Source organism: Dromiciops gliroides, chromosome 3 (genome assembly GCF_019393635.1).
Source record: "Dromiciops gliroides isolate mDroGli1 chromosome 3, mDroGli1.pri, whole genome shotgun sequence".
Classification (NCBI taxonomy): domain Eukaryota; kingdom Metazoa; phylum Chordata; class Mammalia; order Microbiotheria; family Microbiotheriidae; genus Dromiciops; species Dromiciops gliroides.
In genome coordinates this window covers 299,976,156-300,001,058 of record NC_057863.1, presented here as the reverse complement: position 1 = coordinate 300,001,058, position 24,903 = coordinate 299,976,156, and the positions used below count along the sequence as shown (strand labels likewise).

At 38.4% G+C, this 24,903-nt stretch overlaps 1 protein-coding gene across 1 annotated transcript in view; it reads left to right on the top strand.

Moving 5' to 3' along the window:
• The window catches only part of PHEX (phosphate regulating endopeptidase homolog X-linked), a 270,635-nt gene that overhangs the window by 201,850 nt on the left and 43,882 nt on the right, over positions 1-24,903 (top strand). The window contains exon 15 of the mRNA XM_043998684.1: positions 3,737-3,795. Coding sequence (XP_043854619.1) covers positions 3,737-3,795 — 59 coding nt within the window. The remainder of the gene's footprint in view (positions 1-3,736; positions 3,796-24,903) is intronic.

The following is a 24,903-nucleotide window of genomic DNA, read 5'->3' as shown; positions in this document are numbered from 1 at the left end:
ATGTTTTTAAAATTTTCCTGGTCCCTCCAGCTGATGAGCTAGATTGTAATTAAAGTCCAAGGGATCATAGAGGTAAAACTGAAAGGGAACCCAGAGGATCTAATTCAAGTATCTCATTTTATGGCTGAGGAAGCTGAGGCCAAGGTAACAAGGTAAATTGCTGAAAATGACACAGATATTAAGTATTAGAGGTTGGATTGAAACCCCAGTTTTCATTCCTTTTCCTTTCTTTCTTTTCTTTTTTTTTTGGTGAGGCAATTGGGGTTAAGTGACTTGCCCAGGGTCATACATCTAGTAAGTGTAAAGTGTCTGAGGATGGATTTGAACTCAGGTCCTCGAATCCAGGGCCGGTGTTCTATCCACTGTGCCACCTAGCTGCCTCTCATTCCTTTTTCTACTGTACAACTGAGAACCAAATAATTAGGAATTTCAATTAGTTTTCTCAGGAAAATAAGCCATCCAGAGAACTCAGGTTGAAAGCAAATGAATTTAATTCAGGTCTAATCCCAGTTTGGTGGAAAAATTTACTAGTCACTGATAGAGAAGCTGGTGTCATTTCAGGTGACAGCTGAGAAAAACCTGTAATCCGTGATTGACTTGAGAAGAAGGGAATGTCATTCTGACAGCAGGCTTAGGAGCTGGGTAAAGCAGTTTTAGGGTCAGAATCAGTGCTTCAATTTGTTGACTTGACCTTTAGCCAAAGTATCTTCTAATTTCAGGATGATATGAAATTAGACGTACATAAATGGCATCATGGGCCCCATGGCCCTGTGGAAGATTTAGAGTGGCTGGCACTGAAAGAAATTAGAAACCAGGCCTGATTTTGAGCTGTGTGACCAATAATGATTTAACTTTTTTTCCTGAGTGTTGAGAAATCTTAAATAATAGTAGTAGAAAGTTATAATCATTTAGCTGTTTAAACGTCTATGCAAAACAGTTTTGGCAATCAATCAATAAACATTTATTAAGCACCTACTATGTGCCAGGCTCTGTGCTAAGCCTTAGGAGTGTAAAAAGAGACAAAAATTTATCTTTGGCATCAAACAATCTACTGGAGGAGGCAACATGAAAACAAATATATATATATGTATGTATGTATGTATGTGTGTATGTATATGCGTGTATCTATGCATGTATATATGTATAGGTATGTATATGCATTTATATAGAAATATATACATGCATATACATATACATATATACATACACACACACACATATATATAGCAAGCTATATTCAAGGTGAATGCTAAATAACAGAGGGAAGGCACTAGAATTAAGAGGAATTCAAGACTTCCTACAGAAGGTGGGATTTTAGTTGGGAAGCCAGGAAATTCATTAAGTGGAGGAAGGAGAGTGTTTCAGGCATGGTGGACAGTTAGAGAAAACGCCCAGAGCCAAGAAATGGAGTGTTTCATTTGTGGAATAGCTAGGAGGCCACTGTTATTGGGTCAAAGAGTACATGATGGAGAATAAGGTGTAAGAAGACAGGAGAGGTAGAAGGGGGCTAGGGTATGAAGGGCATTGAATTCCAGAGTATTTTGTATTTGTTTCTGGAGACAATAGAAAGCCACTGGACTTTATTGAGTAGGGAGTGATATGATGACCTTAGTGATTGAATGGAGAATGGATTGGGGTGGGGGAGAGTTGAGGCAGCAGACCATCAGCAAGTTGTTACAACAGTCTAAGTGTGAGGTGATGCGGGTATATATTAGAGTGGTAGCAGTGTCAGAGGAGAGAAGGGAGCATATTTGACAGATGTTGCAAAGGTGAAATCTATAGGCCTTGGCAAAAGATTGGATATGAGGGGGCAGTGTGTGTGTGTGTGTGTGTGTGTGTGTGTGTATGAGAGAGAGAGGGAGGGAGGGACGGAGGGGAATCCAGGCTGACTCCTAGGTCGTTAACCTGAGGGACTAGGAAGGTAGTGTTGCCTTTTACAATAATAGGGGAGGTAAGGGGTAGGGTTTATGGGAAAAGATAGTTTTGTTCTGGACAATTTGGCTTTAAGTTGTCTACCAGACATTCAGTTTGATATATCTAAAAGGCAGTTGGAGATGTGAGATTAGAAGTCAGCAGAGAGATTGGACCCAGAAAGGTAGATCTGAGAATTATTAGCATAGAAATTGTAATTAAATTTATGGGAACTTATGATATCACCAAATAAAATGTTATACAGAGAGAAGAGAAGGTGGACCAGAACTCTGAGGGACACCTGTAGTCAGAAGGAATGATCTGGAAGAGGATCCAGTGAAATAGATGGAGAAGGAGCAGTCAGACAGATGGGAGGAGAATGAGAAGTGATATCCCAAAAACTTAGAGAGAGAAGAGTATTAAGGAGGGAAGTTTTTACTGTTGTTGTTTGTCCTTCATTCTTGAAGAAGAACATGACATCAGGAGGTGATGCCATGACTTGGAAGTGAATTGAATTTAAGTGAGGCAGGGTTGGGCAAAGTTATAAGCCTCACTCTATCCTCTGGAGCTGAGTTCAGTAGCAAGACAGATCAGGTTGACTGGAGATGGCCCCTGATGCAGGGGGAGACCTTGGGCTTTTTAAGCTAAGATCTTTCCCAGGTCTTAGTTTGCCTGAAACAAAACCCATTCAGTGATTAAGGCTAGGTAAGAATGAGGCAAAGAAAGGCCATTTTTTACCTACCCCTCCCCCCCCAAAAAAAAATCAATCTGGGAGGGAAAGTCCCACAGGGTATCTGGCCAAAACAGAAACAATTGCTGTTTGTACTTTGAATCATCAGAGAGAGTTATCAATAATGTAAAAGTCTTCAGAGAGGTCAAGGATGATGAAGATTGAGAAAAGGCCTCCGGATTTGGCCACCAAGAAATCATTAGTAACTTTGGAGAGAGCAGTTTTGCTAGAATGACGAAGTGAGAAGCCAGATTGCAAAAGGTTAAGAAGAGAGTGAGAGGGGCAGCTAGGTGACACAGTGGATAAAGCACCGGCCCTGGATTCAGGAGGACCTGAGTTCAAATCTGGCATTAGACACTTGACACTTACTAGCTGTGTGACTCTGGGCAAGTCACTTAACCCCCATTGCCCACAACCCCCCCCCAACCCAAACAAACAAACAAATAAAAAAGAAGAGAGTGAGAGAAAAGAAATTGGAGGCACCTTTTCAAGTTTAGCTATAAAGAGCAGGATTATAGTTAGCAAGGATGGAAAGATCAAATGGGGATTTCTTTCGAATGGGGGAGACTTGAGCATGTTTGGACCCAGTAGACAGAGAAGTGTCAGTGTCATATTCCTCTCTAATCTAGCCTAATTGTTCATACTTTTACCCCAAGGACTTCTAACCAACAGATTGGCAGTGAAGAATTTTTGAAAACCCAAGCCTGCTCTCATCCTGCCTGGCAGAGACTCATTCACCCTGGCAAGTCCAAGAGGACTTATTGCTATGGTTTTATCTGTGAAAAGAGCACTTCAAATTTTAGAACTGTTAACTTATTCCCTTTCAAAATCAGCAGCACCAACTTTATCTATAAATTATTAAAACCCAACAAACCCACTCTCCTCCTTTTGAAACCTGTTGAATATAGATGAATTACATACAACTTGGAATGATAATTGTTCAGTGGTCAGCACCACAATGAACAAGATCGAAATGATGTGACTACTCTGATGTACCACATGCCCATTAATTTGCTGTTTTTATTGAACAAAGTTCAACTGTTGTGTTCTTATCAAATGACAGTTGTTGATGGTTGTTTCTTTTTCTCTCTTCAGGTGGTTTACCAATCCAACCACAGTCAATGCCTTTTATAGTGCATCTACCAACCAGATTAGTAAGTATTGGCTTCTTAGCTCTCTGCTATTTATTTGGAAAGCAACACCACTGAAATGTACCTTTCCTTATCACACCTTTTTGCAGCATGTTTTTCTTTCTTTTTTTTTTCTGTTTAGAATTTTATTTTCCAAATTACATGTAAAAACAAATTTTGACATCAATTTTTTAAAACTTTGTGTTCCAACTTCTCTTCCTCCCTCCCTTTCCACCCCTCACCCACAAGAACTCAAGCAATTCAATATAAGTTATACATAAGTAGTCATGAAAAGCATCTCTATATTAGGTAGGTTGTGAGAGAAAATGGATAAAAACAAAACTTCAGATTAAAGAATTGTCAAAAAAATGTTTTTAAATCTTTTTTCAGATACCATCAGTTCTTTCTCTGTAGATGAATTGCAATTTTCTTAAGTCCTTCAGAGTTATAGTGGATCATTGCCCTGCTGAAAATAACCATGTGCTTCCCAGTAGATCATCTTACACTATTGCTGTTATTTTGTATACAATACATTTCACTCTGCTTCAGTTATATAGGTCTTTCCAGGTTTTTCTGATAGCATCCTGTTCATCATATTATATAGTACCTTAGAATTGACAAAGAATTTTTTTCACAATAGCCCAGCAGAGTAGGTACCATATATTTTGCCATTATAGTCAATCATCATAACTATTTCCCTCCATCCTATTCCCTTCCCATGATATTTACTCTATTTTCTATCTTATTTTAACCTATTCCTCCTCAAAAGTGTTTTACTTCTGACTAGCCCCTCCCCTGCTTTGCCCTCCTTTCTTTCATCCTTCCCTCCTTATCCTCTTCCCCTCTTACTTTCCTTTAGGGTTAAATAGATTACTCCTTCCAATTGGGTGTTATTCCCTCCTTGAGCCCACTCTGATGAGATTAAAGTCTTTCAGCTAATTCTGTGTTCTAAATTTTTATTCCTTGCTCCCTCCTCAACCCTCCCTGTGAAATCAAACAATTTAATATAAGTCATACATGTGCAGTTATACAGAATATCTTCACCTTCATCAAAAGTGTTTTGTTTTTTACTGCTCTCTCACCCGATCTGCCCTTTCCTCCTTCCCTCTTCTCTCCCCCTTTCCACTTATCTCCTTCCCCTCCCACTTTCCCTCAGGGCAAAAATATGTGATTCTACCCACTTGAGTATGTATGTTATTCCCTCTTTGAGCTAATTCTGATGATAGTAAGGGTTACTCACTCCCCCACTCCTTCCCCTTTCCCTTCCTCTCCATAAGCTTTTTTCTTGTTTCCTTCATGTAAGCTACCTCTCTCCAGCCACCTCTCCCATTCCCCCTCCCCCAATGCATTCCTCCTGTCCCTCAACCCTATTTTAAAGATGTCATCATGGGTTAGCTAGGTGGCACAGTGGACAAAGCACCAGCCCTAGACCCCAAGCCCAAATCCAGCCCCAGACATAAGACAGCCCATGCTGCTTTCCCCACAAAGAACAAGGATAAACAAAAATAAATGTTTTACAGATATCATCCCTTCATATTCAGTGTATTCCTTTCAGCTACCCTAATACTGAGAAAGTTCTTATGAGTTAGAAGTATTATCTTCCCATGTAGGAATGTAAACAGTTTAATCTTTTAATATCCCTCATGATTTCTTCTTCCTGTTTACCTTTTTATGCTTCTCCAGGGTCTTGTATTTCAAAGTCAAATTTTCTATTCAGTTCAGATCTTTTCATCACAAATGCCTGAAAGTTCTCTTTTTCATTGAAGTCCCATTTTTTCCTCTGAAAGATTATACAAGTTTTGCTGGGTAGATAATTTTTGACTGCAGTCCCAGTTCCTTTGCCTTCTGGAATATCATATTCTTTGCCCTCCAGTCCTTTAATGTAGATGCTACTAGATCTTGTTTTATACTTATTGGAGCTCCATAGTATTTGAATTCATTTTTTCTAGCTGCTTGCAATATTTTCTCCTTGACCTGGGAGCTCTGGAATTTGGCTATAATATTCTTGGAGGTTTTCCTTTTGGGATCTCTTTCAAGAGGTGATCAGTGGATTCTTTCAATTTCTATTTTACCTTCTGCTTCTAGAATATCAGGGCAATTTTCCCTGACAATCTCTTGGAAGATGATGTCTAAGGTCTTTTTTTCTTTTCTTTTCTTTTTTTTTTTTTTCGGTAAGGCAATTGGGGTTAAGTGACTTGCCCAGGGTCACACAGCTAGTAAGTGTTAAGTGTCTGAGGCCGGATTTGAACTCAGGTACTCCTGAATCCAGGGCCGGTGCTTTATCCACTGCGCCACCTAGCTGTCCCCTTTTTTTCTTTTTTAGTGAGGCAATTGGGGTTATGTGACTTGCCCAGGGTCACACAGCTAGTAAGTGTTAAGTGTCTGAGGCCGGATTTGAACTCAGGTACTCCTGATTCCAGGGCCAGTGTTCTATCCACTGCACCACCTAGCTGCCCCCTAAGGTCTTTTTTTTGATCATGGTTTTCAGGTAGTCTAATGATTTTCAAATTATCTCTCCTGGTTCTATTTTCCAGGTCAGCTGTTTTTCCAAGGAGAGATTTCATATTGCCCTCTATTTTTTTTTTATCCATTTGGATTTGCTTTACTGTGTCTTGGTTTCTCATAAAGTCATTAGCTTCCATTTTTTCAATCCTAATTCTTATGCAATTATTTTTTTCAGAGAGCTTTTGTATCTCCTTTTCCATTTGGCTTTTCAAGCTGTTGACTTTTTTTCTCATGACTCTCCTGCATCCCTCTCATTTTTCATTACATTCTTTCCTCCACCTCTCTAAATCTTCTTTCTTTCTCTTCTACTTTCTCTTCAAAGACCCTTTTGAGCGCTTCCATGGCCTGAGACCAATTCATATTTTTCTTGGAAGCTTTGGATGTAGGGGCCCTGAGGCTGTTATCCTCTTCTGAGGGTGCACCTCGATCTTCCTTGTCACTAAAGAAACTTTCTATAGTTCTCAACTTTCTTTGCTTGCTCATCTTGCCATCTTTTTCTTGATTTTTAACTTCCTCTTACAGTGGGGCCCTACTTCCAAGCTACACTGTCCCAAGCTTCAGACGGTCCCAGGTGTTTAGGATTAAGGGAGGGCAGATTTTTTCTCTTGCCTGGCTTGTTCTCTGGTCTGAAGATAACCTCAAGCCAACTTGCTAATTAACCAGTCAGAAGAACTTTGTATGCTGTTGTCATTCTTGGTTAGGATGAGACTGTGCCCCTTCCCCACCTGGGCCTCCCACAGCTCAAGATTTCTTCCTGGTTCCTTGCTGGGGTGGAATAGCTGAATTCCTCCTTAGCTCTCACAGACACCCCTGTATTTCCCCTCTTCCCTCCCTGCCCTGGCCAGCTGTTCAGCCCTCTCACCTGACCATAAGCTTAGTTCCAGAAGACACCTGTGCTGCAGCTGATTCAGAGGCTCAGGGGTAAGTTCTTCTGGCACAGGGTGCCTGGGGTCTGTGTCTGCGCGATCATGGAGTTGGATTCTACTCACAGCCCAGCACATCCCCCTTTAATCTGTCTTTGGCTGGAAAATAATCTCAGTCCTTCTTTTTGTGGGTTTTGCTTCTTCAGGAGTTCTTTTATTGCTGTTTTGGGGGTAATTGTATCAGGAGTTCTGTGCATTTAATGTCTTTCCTCTGCCCCAGCATGTTTTTCAAAGAAGTGAACAGATATGGTGGGGAGAAGTTGGGTCCTGTGGTCATATACTTGTCTTACTCCTTTGTCTCTCTCAGTTTATATCAAAACCAATTTCCTGAATGACCTCTTGAACACCAACACATGCCTAGAAATCTCAAAGGAAATGAAGTCATGGAAACAAACTTAATTTTAACTTAATTTTTTAAAAGTTTATTTTATTTTCAGTTCCAAATTCTCTCCTCCCCACCCCCTTTCCCAACCAATGAAAGATAAGAAATATAACACTTATATATAAGAAGTAATACAAAACATCATTCCATTTTAAACAACTTCTGAAAAAAAAACAGAAAAAGAAAGGGAAAATATTTTTTCATCTGCACACCCATTGGTTCTTTATTTGGAGGTGGATAGCATTTTTCATCATGAATCCTTAGGAATTGTGGTGGATCATTTTATTGATCAGTGTTACTAAGTCTTTCACAGCTGATTATCTTTATAATATTGCTGTTACCGTGTAAATTGTTTGTCTGCTTCTGCTCACTTCACTTTAATTTTAACTTTTAAATTCACTTCTATTACATTTAAAAGAACCAGTTATTTTTAAACTATTAAAATCTCAACAAAAGAATTAATGATGAATGAGTGAAAGCTGCTACTTTCATGTTTCTCTGTTACAGGAGGCCCATAGTTTAGTGAAGGAGTTCACAACCTGGGGTTTATAAACTTGACTTTTAAAGCACTTTGATAATCTATTTCAACATAATTGGTTTCTTTAGTAATCTCATAGATTTTATTTTATGCATGTAATACTTTTATTCTAACAAAAGGTGCATAAGCTTCACCAGTCTGCCAAAGGGGTCCAAGACACACAAAAAAGCTAAGAACTCCTGATGTAGTGGAATGAGTGTGCTCTATTTAGCATCAAAAGACCTTGGCTAGGATCCTAACTCTGTCACTGTCACCTTGGGTGAGTCATTTAGCCTCTTGAAACCAAAGTTTCTTAACTCATCAGTCAAATGGGAATGATGATAACATTGCTATTTTATAGGATTCTTGTGAGTACCAAATGATATAATGAAGCTAATAATAAGAATAGTGATAACTAGCATTTAAATAGTATTTTAAGGGATGTGAAGCATTTTTTTTTTTTTGGCGAGGCAATTGGGGTTAAGTGACTTGCCCAGGGTCACACAGCTAGTAAGTGTCAAGTGTCTGAGGCTGGATTTGAACTCAGGTCCTCCTGAATCCAGGGCCGGTGCTCTATCCACTGCGCCACCTAGCTGCCCCTGATGTGAAGCATTTTTTAAAAATCTCATTTGAAATGCTGAACTGAGGAGTGGAAGCACTTTGTAAGCTATAAAGCTCTATACAAATATAAGGCAGTAGCACCACTATAAATTTTTCTCTTTGGCCTATAGATCCCTACTGGAGTTGATGAGAAAAAAAAAAGTAAGATGCCATAGGCTTGCTATACTATTAGGAGCCATCTGATTACAGGGAATGAAGAGGAGAAGTCCTGTTACTAGATTTAAAAAGTACCTATTTAATTTTTATATTTTATAATGTAATTATGTCAGCCTGGAATAGTGGATAGGGGGCCAACCTTAGGTTCAATAAGACCTAGGTTCATGCTCTTTAACTTCTAGAACAGAGATTCTTAACCAGGGTCCATGGATTGATTTCAGAGGGTAGTATAGGAACTTAGATGTGGAAAAAAATGACACTTTTTATTTTCACTCAATTCTAACTAGAACTTAGAATTTCCTTCAATTATTTAAAAATATTATTCTGAGAACAGTTCCATAAGTATCACCAGAATGTCAAAGAGTCCATGACACCAAAAATATTAAACACATTTGCACTAGGATAAAATACAAACGTCTGTTTGACATTTAAAGCTCTTCATGACCTAGATCCAACCGACATTTCCAGCTTTATTACATACCACTCCCCTTCAGTATTACCTTGGTCCAGCCAAACTGGCCTTTATTGCTTTCTTTCCTATGCCTAGAATACACCCCTCTTTTCTCTCGTTTTCTGAGAACTGCTAGTTTCCTTCAAAGCTAAGTTCAAATTCTCTTTCTTATATGAGGTCGTAACTCATCTTCCCATCTGCTAATTTCTCCTCCCTGAATTACCTTGTCTTTATTTTGTGTGTTTTGTGTACATATACATTTATACACACAAATGTGTACCCACTATTATATATATATATAATATATACATATAGAAATAAATGCACTTTATTTTGTATTTATATATATACATACATACAAATATACATTTGTGTATATATACATGTAACTATATATATACGTTTTGTATTTTTTGTATATTCTCAGTGTCCTTGTACATGTTATACAAATAAGCTCCTTGAATTCAGGGCCCATTTCAGTTTTATCTTTGTACCCTCAGTGACTAGCATAGTGCCTGCCTTTAATCAATACTTTTTGATGGGTTAATTGATTAATTGGTATTGGTCATATGATCATAAACAAGTCACTTAGCTTCCTAGTGTCCCAGTATGCTCTCTTTTTTTTTTCTTCTTTTTCTTTTGTGGGGCAATGAGGGTTAAGTGACTTGCCCAGGGTCACACAGCTAGTAAGTGTAAAGTGTCTGAGGAGGGATTTGAACTCAGGTCCTCCTGAATCCAGGGCTGGTGCTTTATCCACTGCGCCACTTAGCTGCTCTCCAGTATGCTCTCTAAGAGTATAAGCTTCAGACAATGGCTTATCTGTTACAAAGATAGAGAGAGTTTTACTACTATCAGTAATTTGTATTGTTGAAATCATAGGCTCCCCCCCAAAAAAAAATTTATAATTATTCATACAGAGAATTAAATGAATATAGAAGAACACTAATAATGAGAAGGTTTTTTCTCTTATTATTGATGTTGAGTATGTGTTGAGCTCAATGATTTTAAAATTAAATTTATGCTATGGAGATTCTTAGGTGTCTACAACAGCAGGTTTTTCCAAATGTCAACCCCATTCAGTTCTTGGCTACTTTGTTAACACATATAAAAAGGTACTTTGATTTTACATCCTAAAAGTGACTAAATATCTGGCTACTCATCTTTCCTAAATAGGTTGGACAAGATAACCACTAAGGTCCTTTTGAGCTCTCAATCTATGATTATAGAATATCTATCCTAGATTAGAATAGCTAGCCGCCATTTACTATGGTTATGAGAGCAACTGTCCCTGCTTGTCCCCCATGCTTGAGAAACTCTCAGGATCTTATATTTTTGAACAAAGTTTGCCACTTATGATACTAATGGTGATGTTATTTCTGTGGCCTCTTAGAGTTTACCTCTGGTGTGACAGGCAGAGGAGTGGGTTTTCTTCTGTCCTCTGTGCCTACGCCCCTATCTTTGTCCTAGACATCTAATGGGTTTGAATTATGGGGGAAGGGAAGGGAGGACAGAGATACTATGATTATTCTGTGGAAGCTCTATTAGTTATTTTATATGTTATAATTTTAAGTGAATAAGAAAGTTTATTTTACTCATTACTTTTCACTGGAGTAAGAAAGCTATTGTAGAGGCAGCTAGGTGGAGCAGTGGATAAAGCACTGGCTCTGGATTCAGGAGGACCTGAGTTCAAATCTGACCTCAAACACTTGATACTTACTAATTACCCTGGGCAAGTCACTTCACCCTCATTGCTCCCCAACCCCCCCCAAAACAAAACCAAAAAACCAAAAAACACAGGGGAAGCTAGGTGGCACAGTGGATAGAGCACTGGCTCTGGAGTCAGGAGTACGTGAGTTCAAATCTGGCCTCAGACACTTGACATTTACTAGCTGTGTGACCCTAGGCAAGTCACTTAACCCCAATTGCCTCACTAAAACAAAAAACAAAAACAAAAACAAAAACAAAAACCCAAAACACTATTGTGTGTAACAGCAAGTTTGAGTATAATAATGCCCAAGGGGGTAGGAACATTAATTTAGCTACTTTGAAGACTGATGGAAGGGAATAAATATATAAATATGAAATCACCAAATATTAGTACATAATAATTTTTAAAATACTGTATAAAATTGTTCCTAATCTTTCAAATTTGGCTGAAAGGATACAAATATATCAGAAAAAAACTATTTTTATGGAATAAGTCCATTTTGTATCTTTGACACAATAATATTTATTTCTAGTTACAGAGCAGCACTCTGCACATTATCTCATTGGAGCTTCACAATGGGTCATGAAGTAGCTAGGGAGAGGAATTATTTTTTGATTTTAGTTTTTGTTGATGGCTTTTATTTTTACATTACCTCCATTTCCAAATATAGTTCTTCCTCCAACATACTACCCAATGTGTCATCCCTTGTAACAAAAATGAAAAGAAAAGAGTAATTCAGCAAAACTAACACATTAACCAAATCTTATAATGTATACAAAATTGCTTACCCATAGACCCCATCTCTGAAATTCAGGGAGAGAGAGATAGGTTCACTCATCTCTTTTCTAGGGCTTTTTGTCATTATCATTACATAGCATTGAGTTTTTGTTGTAATCCTTTCTGTTTATATTGTTAATTGTTATTGGGTATATACATTTTGGTTCACTCTTTATCAGTTTATTTAAATTTCCCAATACTTCTCTGTATTCTTCATGTTCATCACTTCTCATGGCACAGTAATATTCATAAACCATAATATTTTAGCTATTTTCTAACTTGTGGGAATCCATTTTATTTCCAATTCCTTGCTAACACAAATGAAACTCTGAAGAATGAAAATTTCATTGTACTTTAGGACCTTCCTTTCTGCCGTTGACCTCCTTGGAATATATATCAAGCAGTGTAATCACTTGTCCAAGAATATGGATTTTTTATTTTAAGAACAGTTTTCTTTTAAGAACAATTTCAAATACCTTTATAGAATGGTTGGACTAATTCACAACTCCACCAAAAGTATGTTAGCATACCCATCTTTCCCTCGACTCTCCAACATCTTTTGCCCTTCTTTGCTGAATTGCGAGGTATGAATAATCACTATTAATGAAACCTCAGCTTTATTTTGAACTGCATTTCTCTTATTATTAGTTATTTGGAGCAATATTTCATTTGATTGTTAATAATTTATACTTCTTTTGAGAGCTATTCGCTCATATCCACTGGGGAATGGCTCTTTTTCTTTTACCATTCTTAATTTTTTATATATTATAGACTTTAGTCCTTTATCAGACATATTTGATGCAGAATTTTTTTCTATCAGTTGATGGCTTCCTTTCTTAATCAGTTGCAATGATTTTGCTCATGCAGAAGCCTTCCAATTGCCTCAATCCTTTGTTTAAGAGCTTTCTTAGTGGTGGTGTCATTTATTATCCCAGTTTTACAAAGGAATGGCAAATAGAACTGCAAACTTCGAACTTGATGTGGCCCTAACATACATACTCAGTAGAATAAAAGGGGATAGATAAACTTATAAAAGTTCAAATTGTGGCCTTATTATTTATTTGAAACCCAGGATCCCTGGCACCTGTAGACAAAAATTGTTTGGAAGAATATTTAGTTATAAAATGGTATAGTGCTTAGAACACTGTGCTTAGAATCAGGAAAACGAGTTTAAATTCTATTCCTCTCATTTACTAGTTGTGGTCCTTAAATAAGTCACTTAACCCTGCCTGGGTTTTCTCTTCTGTAAAATGGAGATCATCGTGCTTATGGTTGTTGTGAAGAGCAAATGAAGTAGTGTATCCAAAGGTTGTTTGCCAGTCTTAAAAGTTTCATATACATATGAGCTTTTGTTATCATTACCTCTCTAGTACAAAAAGTATCTGCCAATAGGCACAGCATGAATGAAGTGAACCAAGTAACTCTAGTTTCACTTGGTTACCTTGATGATAAATGCTTGTGGAGGTTGTAGCTTCAGGGAAGAAGTGTGTTCTAGAATGTTGGGTACCTTTGGGGAGCTATTTCATTAAATTTTAGATTTTAAGGAATCTAAAATTATATTGAAATTAGCTTTTGCAATAAAAAAGTAAAACTTAACCTTTCTTACCTCTCCCAACAACACTGCTTTTGTCAGAACCGCCAGTATAAAATGGGCATGCTTGCTGCTCTTCTGGGGCTTGGAATATGTACAACAGTGAGGGCAGTGGCCCTGACTTTAGCCTTCAATGTCCACTGCTGCTTAGAGAGGGTCAGCTCCTATAAGAATCCCCTGATGCTCTTACCTTGGAAGAACTGAGCTAATCAAAAGTTTACTGAGGAAGATGTTTCAAAATAGTACATTGGCTTTCTGCAGCCTCATGGGCAGAATGGTTTTGGAATGCACAGTTTTGAGCAGTGTTTTAATTAAGTGATTCAAGCTGTTCCTATTTTCCTAATGACCAGTGCTTGCTCTCATTGTAAATTACGTTCACAGGCAAGAGCATGAGTAATCCTTTGGGTGGCTATATCCCCTCTCTCCTTTCCTTCTTTCCTAGCTAATATTTTTGCCTGAAAATCATGGTGGAGTTTTTTCTTGTAACTTCCCTCAGATTCTTCTTCCCTTACTCTCTTTATTTTCCTTGAGGAATAGGAAATTATGGTCATTTTCCAAAGTGAATGTCCCTATCGTTTTATAAGCTTATCTTATCAGTATGTGGCCATCTGTTTAATTGGGTTCCACATCTAAGAAATAACAATACTTAGTAACATCATTATATAAAGTTTATTCTAGTTGTCATTACCATCTTCTGATCTATGTTGCTTAAGTCTAGTTCTTTCCTCAGAAGGGACTTGAGAAGACATTAGAGAAATTGTAGAGGAATGGAGAGAATGCATTTGGACTTGGAAGACCTGAGGTTGAATATCTATTCTGCAACAGTTTATGCTGACTTGAGGTGGTGTGGTAGATAGAACCCTAAACCTGTAATTAGGAAGACCTGCGTTTGAGTCCTCAGACACTTATTAGCTGTGGGACCCTGGGCAAGTCACTTAACCTCCCTCTGCCTCAGTTTCCTTGACTATAAGATGGGGTTCACAGTAGGGATTTACCTTCCATGGTTATAGCAATATTTTCAAAGTTGCTGGCACATAGTAAGCACTTAATAGTCACTTAATTGCTCTGAGTCTATTTCCTCATTTTAAACAATGGACATCATATACTTATCTCATGGTGCTGTTGTGACAATCAGATAAGATACTGTTTGTAGAACCATATTGTCAAATGTGAAATGTGAGACAAATGTAAAATATTAGTGTCATAGATCTGAAAGTGACTTGGCCACAGTCATAGTAAGATAGTGACTGGCAGAGTAGGGGACTAGAAGAGTGTCCTTTTGTCTTGAGCCTCAGCTCAGTACTCCTATCTTTTCACTCACTCAGTCACTCAGCCAACAAGAATTTATTAAGCAGTTACTATATACCAGACACTACTAGGTTTAGGGGATACCAGTACAAAAAGTGTTATAATCCCTGCTTCTCAGGAACTCTCATTGTTATTTTTCTAGAGAGTCAGAATATCCTATTGGATAAGACCAGGTTTTGATTCCTTCAAATCTTGCCCCATATACTCTTTAGCTTTGCGATGTACCCTGGACAAGTCACTGTCCCTGAATGTGAACCTCAGGTTTTTTTTCCCAGTGCAGTGAGGGTTAAGTGACTTGCCCAAGGTCACACAGCTAGTAAATGTCAAGTGTCTGAGGCCAGATTTGAACTCAGGTCCTCCTGAATCCAGGGCTGGTGCTGTATCCACTGCACCACACTAGCTGCCCTCTTGAACCTTAGTTTTATTAACTGAAATTAACTGTGTGTGTGTGTGTGTGTGTGTGTGTGTGTGTGTGAGATAATGACAACTACTTCACAGGGTTGTTGGAGAGACAAAATAAGGTAAGGTATGTATTACACTTTGCAGACATTGAAGTACATACATTTTAGCTTTTATTTGAGCTTGATGTGAAATCCTGTGATTTTGCCTATGACTTTAAATTTCTTATTCTGCTGTAGGGAGAGCTGGGAATTTTTCTTACCTTTCAAGATGGATAGCACAGTCCATTGCAGTACAAGAATATTTAAATCATGCCATTAAAGCAATTTAAATATAATATATACAGAAGTTTAAGGCCTAATCTGGAACTTGGATTTTTCTGGATTAATTATCTTTCCTGAAACCTTAGGGGCTAGACAAGGAGAAGAGAAAGAGGAATTGTGCTTACCATGGGATTCACCCTAAATTTCTCGAGTTCCTTAGCAACAAAGAGAATGCTAGGTATTTGCTTACCAAACTTTGATTTGAAGGAGAATAGCGCCTTTGGGTTTTCTCTCCAGAGTGGTTGGAGTCGAATGAATAAATGAATAAAAAAACATTTATTAAATACCTACAATGTGCAAAACAGAGTGGTTGGAGGTTAGCCCGTGAGACATTGTTATTCTTGGGGTTATTAGACATAACTGTACATCACTGACAATTTGTTAGTTGTTGATATTGGTGGGGGCAGGGATGTTGGACTCTTTCTCATAAGGGTTGTTCTCCTCAGTAAGAGTCTCAAAGGGCACATGGAGTTTAGGGCCCAAGACAGGGATCTCTCACAGAAACAGTAGCCATAATTCTTTTTGAAATAGTCGGGTTGATGACTTGTTTTCTGTTTTGATTTAAATTTTTTTTAACATACCCAGAGCTTTGGTATAAATTTATATAATTTAATTTATTCAGCATAGGATGAATATCTACAAAAGGCCTTGTTCTAAAATAAGCTTCCATTTGAATATGTCTGAAATAGATTCTTGAATTATTATAAGCAAATAAACCAATGCATTGAAAACAAGCATCCCTAAGGGCTAAATGAGTAATTCTATTAGCTTACTTGAAGTACACAAAGCAGTTGATTGCTTTAATTTAATCAAGGATATTCCACTATTTACAAGATAAGGTGCTTAACAAATCTGAGGCATATTTTCTCCAAAGCCAGGGCCCAAGCTAGTTGAAAACCTTACAATTAATACAGGATTGTCATAGGTAGACTTTTTCTGTTAACAGAATAATAGGATTTTGAGTAATAGTGTTTGCAGAGAGAGGCAGCAAGCCTCAGGGCTTATTGTCAAGATTTGGGATCGACCTCAGCCCACAAATTGGAAACCATATTAACAGAGGCTGAATTACCTTAGGTCTCCATATTATTGAGATTTATACCTGAATTCACTTGATATTCTAATAAGAAGCCAGGGTCCTTGCATTCAATTCAGCAAGCACTTATTAAATGCTTATGATGTTTGGGGCACTCTCTTTGGTGCTGGGAATACAAAGACAAAGAGTGAAACAGGGGCAGCTATGTGGCACAGTGAATAGAGCACTGGTCCTGAGTGAGGAGGACCTGACTTAAAATCTAGCCTCAGACACTTACTGGCTGTGTGACCCTAGGCAAGTCACTTAACCTGATTGCTTCCCCACCCCCTCCACCACCATGACAACAAAAAAGAAAGAGTGAAATAATCCCTGCCTCCAGAATCCTGGTGGTGGTGGTGATGATGGTGGTAGTGTATGTGTGTGTATATATATGTGTGTGTGTATGTGTGTTGGAATGGAGATTTGTATAAATTGCAATGCAGATTTCTTGTTTTGTTTGTTTGTTTGGGTTTTTTTGCGGGGCAATGAAGGTTAACTGATTCGCCCAGGGTCACAAAGCTAGTAAGTGTCAAGTATCCGAGGCCACATTTGAACTCAGGTTCCCCTGAATACAGGGCCAGTGCTTTAACTACTGCACCACTTAGCTGCCCTCAAGTCTATTGAGGGGGAATCTACTACCTCTTTTTTTTTTTTGGTGGGGCAATGAGGGCACACAGCTAGCAAGTGTGAAGTATCTGACACTCAGTTCTTTCTCAATCCAGTGTGGTTGCTTTAGCCACTGTGCCACCTGGCTGCCCATGCAATGGAGATTTCTTGTAGATGATTGCATATTAAACTGCAAATCTGCTATGTATAACTTGTTATTCCTTTCAAATATACAACAAAATTATTATGTAAATTTCTTTTTTCTTTCCTCCCCCATGGCCCTAGAGATGACTACCATTAGACACACACATGGACATATGTGTATGCATGTGTGTGTGTGTATAAAATTATTCTGTACATATTTCTCTGGAGGGAGATAGTATCTTTCTGATCACCTTTATAATTAATTTGGTCATTTATAATAGTTAAAATGACTTATTCACTCAAAGTCATTCCCAAAACAATATTGCTGTTACTGTACGCGATGTTCTCTTGTTTCCACTCATTTTGCTCTTCATTATTTCATGGAAGTCTTTTCATGTTTCTCTAAGATCATTGAGGTCATCATAGTAGTGTTGCATCATAATACTATAACACAACTTGTTCAGCCATTCCCCAATTGATGGGCATCCCTGCATTTTCCAGTTTTTTTGCTACCACAAAGAGAGCTGCTAGACTTTTGAAAAGAACTAATTTACTTGGGATTACACACCTAGGCAGTATGGTGTGGTGGAAAGAAAGCCAGGCTTGGAGTCCTACCTTTCATGTGAAGTAGATATGTGACCTACTAGATTTCAGTTAAATTCACTGTGCAAGTTTAGAAATTTTATGAGGAGGGCTCAAACCAAAGAGTATTTTATGAGTAGCAGTCAAACCAAAGAGAAAATAAGATTATTTACAAGAAGAGTCATTAAACAATCTAAATGATTGTGTGACTTGCCCAAGGTCACACAGAGAAGGGGCAGACCTATATTGATAGATGTAGTAACCTCGCCTCTTTCATACATCTGCTTAGTTACAGAGCCTAGGACTTCCAGTCCACTAGTATTTCCACAATCTTATATTGCTAATGTGGATTATGTCTGTATACAAAAGGCAGCAGCAGCATGTCTGAGGGCTCCCTTAGAACAATGCTAATAAGTCCTGGCTGACTTTGCCAGGCTATTTTGAATATTTAATGATTTAACATATACAAACATACTCTTGTGGTTGCCTATCCTTGGCAAACTATAATGAAAAGAGTGGTGACTTTGGAATCAGATGAACTGGGCTTGACTTCCAAGTCTTTTACCAAGTATCTGTGTAACTATAGGCAAGTCATTAAAAGTCTTTCTGCGATTCAATTTCCTCTTCTGCAAAATTGAGGGTAGGGCTGGACTTGATGAGCTTTGTTCTAGCTCTCTGTTATTTTGTGATCTGAAAAAAAAACCCAACAGTATTATGCAAAATACAGTATAATAATTTTCGTGATACTTATTATATTCTCATGCTGTTATTCATTACACTCTTTTCACCAAGAAAGAAAATCCAAGTTTGTCTCCCTATTACCATGGATACAAGATCTTAGAGGCTGAGAGAGGCTGTATATTAGGATAAAGGGGAGTAGGAGTGGTATCATGTAATACTGCCTCCAACACCAAGGAACCACAGATGGAAGCTGCAAAGAAGTAAACTTAGGCTCATTGTCACTTTCTAATAATTAAAGCCATCTCAAAGCAGGGTAGGTTACCTAGGGAGGTAGTTTTCCCTTCATTAGAGCTTTTATTATTATATTATTATATTCTAGATTACCTTACCATATTTGATTATTTACATTTATTGGAGCTTTTCAAGAAGAGGCCAGATGGCCACTTGTCTGTTTTGTTGCAGAGCAGTTTCTTGTTTGGCCTTAGTGGCCTCAGAGGTCCTTTGAGACTTGGAAGTTTTGTGATTCTCTGCTTCTGTCATCTATCTCCATTAGTACTTTGGAATTCCTCTACTGATTCCTAGCTTAAAAAAAGAAAAAAAAATGAATTAGGATCATGTTGTAGTTTATGCTAGACATCCTAGTTAGCCCTAGAAAAATTTGCCTAACCTTGAGATTTCAATAACATTCACTATGCAAACTTAGAAGTTTTATAGGGAGGGCTCAGATTAAGTAGTGATCAAACCAAGAGGAAAATGGGTTTATTCACTAGAAGACTAATTAAGCAATCTAAATGAAATACTTAAGGGTCTTACAGGCAGTTCTGGAGACCTTAACTTAAATGCGCATAAACTACTAATAAAACTCTTCAAAACCAGTCTCAGAAGGTGAAACCCATTTGAGCACATTCCTCAGAAGATTCTGCCCAGATAGTTATTCCCTACTGAGATACAGCTGGATCCGCAGTTGCGGGCCTTCCAGCCAACCCAAGAAAACAATTAGGAAGTAGCCGTAATAAAAATCTTAAACTATACAGCTCACAAAAGTGGGTAACTTTACTAAATGGGCTAGCAAGGGAATTGGAAAGCCTCACTTCCTTCCCTAAGTCAAAGAAGAGTGAAACTTAAGAGCTGGGCACAAAAACCTGTCATTTTTACAAAAACAAATACATTTTTCTTCTTTCCTCATGTCTGGCATATGTCCTTAGCTGACACCTAGAAATTCCAGATTGACAGTTCTTTATGAAATCTTTAAGAAATAGAAATTTTCTCTTTCTTTCTTTCTTTCTTTCTTTCTTTCTTTCTTTCTTTCTTTCTTTCTTTCTTTCTCTTTTTTCTTTCTTTTATTCTCTTTCTTTCTTTCTTTCTTTCTTTTTCTTTCTTTCTTTTTCTTTCTTTCTTTCTTCCTTCCTTCCTTCCTTCCTTCCTTCCTTCCTTCCTTCCTTCCTTCCTTCCTTCCCTTCCTAAACATACTTTTGCATTCCAATATGAAGGCATCCATTTTATTTTCTTTTTTGAAAAGGATGCTTAAGAATTATTTTGTTTTGTCTTTCAGTGTTGCACCCCTGGAATCACTGATAAAATGAGGTTGAAGGGCTAGATTCCTGGAGTTCAGGCTTTTTGAGCGGCAGAAGGTCAAAACTGATTAGGTGTCCAAACTAAATTGGGCATCAGTATAGTGACCCCTCCCCTTCCATCCTGAGAAGGAGCCAGACACTAAGCTGCCTAAAGTGGGGTGAACCAGTACAGGTCAGAAACCAGGCAGGTCAAAGTTTCAAAGCAAATCAGTAGTGGGATCCCATGACTGCACTGCCAGCCCAGGCAATATAGGGAGAACTGGTATAAAAATGATTTTAATGCTTTTTGATACCTTTTATTTTAAAATTAATCTTATTATTACCAATGAACAAACATTTATTTTTCTGCCCCTTTTCCTCACTCTCCCTCATTGAGAAAAAAGAAAAACAAAGCCCTTGTAGCAAACATACATAGTCAAGCAAAACAAATTTTGACATGACATTGATCATGTTGAAAATTATGTCTTATTCTGATCTTTTATTTATGCTTCACTTCACTTTCATTTCTGAATAAATTTTCACCCAACCCATCAAAACTATCACTTGTAACAAAGATTGAGAAAGAAAAAGAGCAGTTCAAAATGTACCAATGCATTGACTGTGTTTGACAACACTATAATATTCCATACCCATAGTCCTTCACCTCTTCAATTGTGGGAGGGAAGTACATTTTGTCAACTATCATCTCTGGGGCCATGCTTGATTATGATGTACACAGAATTTGGTTTCATAATGTTGGTTGTAAAGAAATAAATTTTCACAAATTTGAGTCTTAGTCCTCTCCTTCTCTTGCTTCCTTAGAAGCACATAGTAGGTATTTTATAAAAATTTGCATTCTCTTACCTTATGCTTTATAATATAGGAGAAAAAAAAGCCACGTCCATTCAGCCTTCTCAGTAATATTTACTAACTGAACACCATGTCCATGCCTGTAACTGGTTAGCAATCACTATCAGAACTATTACCTTCAAATACATAGAATCAATTGACAAAGATTTGTTAAGCACTACTGTGTACCAGGTACCAAGTGGGTATTGCACTGAGAAATGATCCCTAATTTCAATGAGTTTACATTCTAATGGAGGAAGACAAGAATGTGCAAAAATATAGAACATAAATATAAAGTTAATAAATTTAATGTTTATACACACAGACTAGCTAACAGAAAAGTAACATGATCAGTGTCTTCATGAATGGACTTATTGGGAAGGTAAAGATTAATGTAGAACATGAGGTATTGAACGTTGTGACATGAGGTCACATCCTAACTAGTAAAGAGGGAATTATTTTCATTGAAAACTTAAGGTTTCAAGCTTGGCATGTTGGATGGAAAAGAGAGAGTCCGAGGAAGGGGGTGTTTTAAGAAGTTGCTTCCTATAAATCAGTCCTAAACAGATGGATATGACAGCAGGAAGGCAACAGCAGGAAGACAGCAGATGGCCAAGGTGGCCAAGTTATCTCTGGCTGTATCACTTGACATGAGTCACATCTGTTAGAACTCTGCACTTTCTGGTAAAGGGAGGTTGACATTCACACAACCTCTAAAAAATGCCAGTGATTATGTAAAGATGAAAATTGTCATCAGGAGTGATAAAAAATCCCCATAAAATACAAATATAAAATGCTTTATCAGTATAAAGCGATCGCTGTGTCCTAATGAGTGGTCCATAGCAATGATACTTTTCAGATCTGGTTACAATAAATAATTCTGGCCAACAAATGCTTTCCCTTGTATATGGTCAGGCCAAACTCTCAACTGATTACAGATTGTGAATATCCTGGAACTTCATGAAATTGGAAAAATGTAATTTGCAAACAGGAGCAACTGGAGGATTTCACCATATACAGGGAATCTGTCTTTAAAACAACTCTCCTTTGAATCTCTTCCATCACAGTAGTGAATGCCTTTAGTGAGCATTAACTTCCTTGAATTACACTTTGTCCAAGATCTATGATCAGAAGATGGCCATTGACTGAGGCTGTAATTGTATCTTTTAAGGAATCTTGAATGATTTTAATGAATCAATGGACAACACTTTGTTGAAAAAATAGCCTGCAAGGTGGTGTTTTGCTCTATGAACAGCTTTTTCATAGTTGACAAACAATGGGCAGAGTGGGGTCTTCATATCTCTTCATTAAATTGTGAAATGGTAAAGATGTGTTTGTTGAATATCATTTGTGAGGGTCAGCTAGTTCCATACTTGTGTAGGCCTCCATCAGTCACGGACGACCATGGATCAGCGCCTTGAAGAGCCACAGGCCACAGTGTGGCTGTGCAGTCCCATATGGGAGCCACGCCTCCTGAGTGACTGATAACCGGTAACTGCCGCATCCCATGTTGTATCTACCCCATGAGGAGTAGCTGGAGTGTCCTCTCCAGGGTGCTGGCCTGGGCAGATCAATTGGAAAACAAGCTGTTGCCCATGCAGCAGGTTTTCCCTCTCTGCGACATTAGTGGATCCAAAGGAGAGGCAGAGCCAATACAGTATGGCACCAGTGCTGCTAGGAGTTGCCAGAAGGATGTGATGTCCAACATCCAACTGCCTAAGGGACTCTGACTCCTGATTTTTCCTTGGGGTTAAGTCCCAAAGCCTTTCCCATACATGGGTATAGCCGCGAGGCAGCGGAGGTTTAAAATCAGGGTTTCCTTCCCCTAGGCGGGTTAACTGTCATGGCTAACGAGCCCCACCTGCCCTAAGCGACTGGTTTTACCTTTAAAAAAGGTTTCCTCCATTCATGTAAAATTGACTCATAGAAATGTCATATGAATGGGAAAGCAGACATATGAGTTGGTTGTAATTGATATTCTCTTTTTTGCCTTTTTTGAATATTAATAGTCTGAGATTTTCATTCACATTAGCTATCTTCCTCTCCTTTATGCATTAGATACCATTTCCTAAATAAATGTCCTTATGATTCTCATTAAGACTGTAAACTCCTTGTGGGCATTGCCTCTTATTGTATCCTCAGTTTTTAGAAGTGCCTGATATTGATTAAATCTTCAATGCAGCCCTCCTCTTTATATATTTGGTCCAATCTAGCTGTTTTTTTCATCTTTGTTCTCTTTAGTGCCATTTCTACATCCCCTATAAACATGTTTGGGATCAAGATGTAATTAAGTGTAATGTTGGCTTATTTAATATAGCCTTGTCAGTGAGCTCCTGAATTCATGACACAATCACTCCAAATAAGGTCATAGGAAAATGCCTGGAGCAGCAAAACTCACAGAAGAATGTGCTGAAATCGACTTCTAACCAAGAACGGCTTGGAAGGTCAGAAGGAGGGAGCTACTGTGCTGATACAGGCGTTGGGCCCAACCCCACATTCACCCTGACACAGATCAAGTCTCAGGAAGTCCTCACCAGAGAAGGAGACCCCCAGAGCCTCTGAATCAGCTGAAGCACCAGTGTCATCTGGAACTAAGCTCACAGTCTGGTGAGTGGGCTGAGCCCTGGGCAGGGGAAAGACTACAGGGGTCTATGCTGGTGCTAAGGCAGAACTTGGATTTTACGCCCCTGCTGAGAACCAAGAGGTAGGCTCGAGGAGAAGTGGCCCAGGTGGGGGAGGGGCACAGGATCGTCGGAGCTAACAAACACAACACACAAAGCTGGTTGATTGGCAAGTTGGTCTGGGGTCATCTAGGACCAGGAAACAGGCCGGGCAAGGGAAGAACCTGATTCTCCTTAAATCATACCACCTGGGACTTCTTAAGCTTGGGATACTGCAGCCTGGAAACAGTGCCCCACTTTAAGGAGCTAAAAGTCTAGTAAAAGAAAGGCAAGATGAGCCAACAGAGAAGGGTGAGGACCATAGAAAGTTTCTTCAGTAACAAGGAAGACCGAGGGGCACCCTCAGAGGAAGATGTCAACATCAGGGCCCCTATATCTAAAGCTTCCAAGAAAAATACGAATTGGTCTCAGGCCATAGAGGTGCTCAAAAAGGACTTTGAAGATAAAATTAGAGAGGTAGAGGGAAAAATGGAAAGAGAAATGAGGGTGATGCAGGAAAGACATGAGAAAAAAGTCAACAGCTTGAAAAGTCAAATGGAAAAGGAGGTACAAAAGCTCTCTGATGAAAATAATTGCCTAAGAATTAGGATTGAACAAATGGAAGCCAGTGACTTTATGAGAAACCAAGACACAATAAAGCAAATCCAAATGAATAAAAAAATAGAGGGCAATGTGAAATATCTTCTGGGAAAAACTGCTGACCTGGAAAATAGGTCCAGGAGAGATCATTTGAAAATTATTGGTCTACCTGAAAACCATGATCAAGGAAAGAGCTTAGATACCATCTTCCAAGATATTCTTGGGGAAAATTGCCCTGAAATTCTAGAAGAAGAAGCTAAAATAGAAATTGAAAGAGTCCACCGATCACCTCCAGAAAGAGATCCCCAAAAGAAAACTCCTAGGAATATTATAGCCAAATTCCAGAGCTCTCAGGTCAAGGAGAAAATATTGTAAGCTGCCAAAAAGAAAGAATTCAAGTACTGTGGAGCCCCAGTCAGGATAGCACAAGATCTAGCAGCTTCTACATTAAAGGCCCAGAGGGCATGGAATATGATATTCCAAAGGGCAAAGGAAATGGGATTACAACCAAGAATAACCTACTCAGCAAAAATCAGCATTATCTTTCATTGGAAAAAATGGGACTTTAATGAAAAAGAAGACTTTTAGATATTTGTGATGAAAAGTCCTGAACTGAATGGCAAATTTGACTTTCAAATACAAGACCCTAGAGAACAATAAAAAAAAAATTGGAGCTGGGAGACATACCTGGGGTCGTACAGGGGGCGATTGTCTTGTGTCTGAG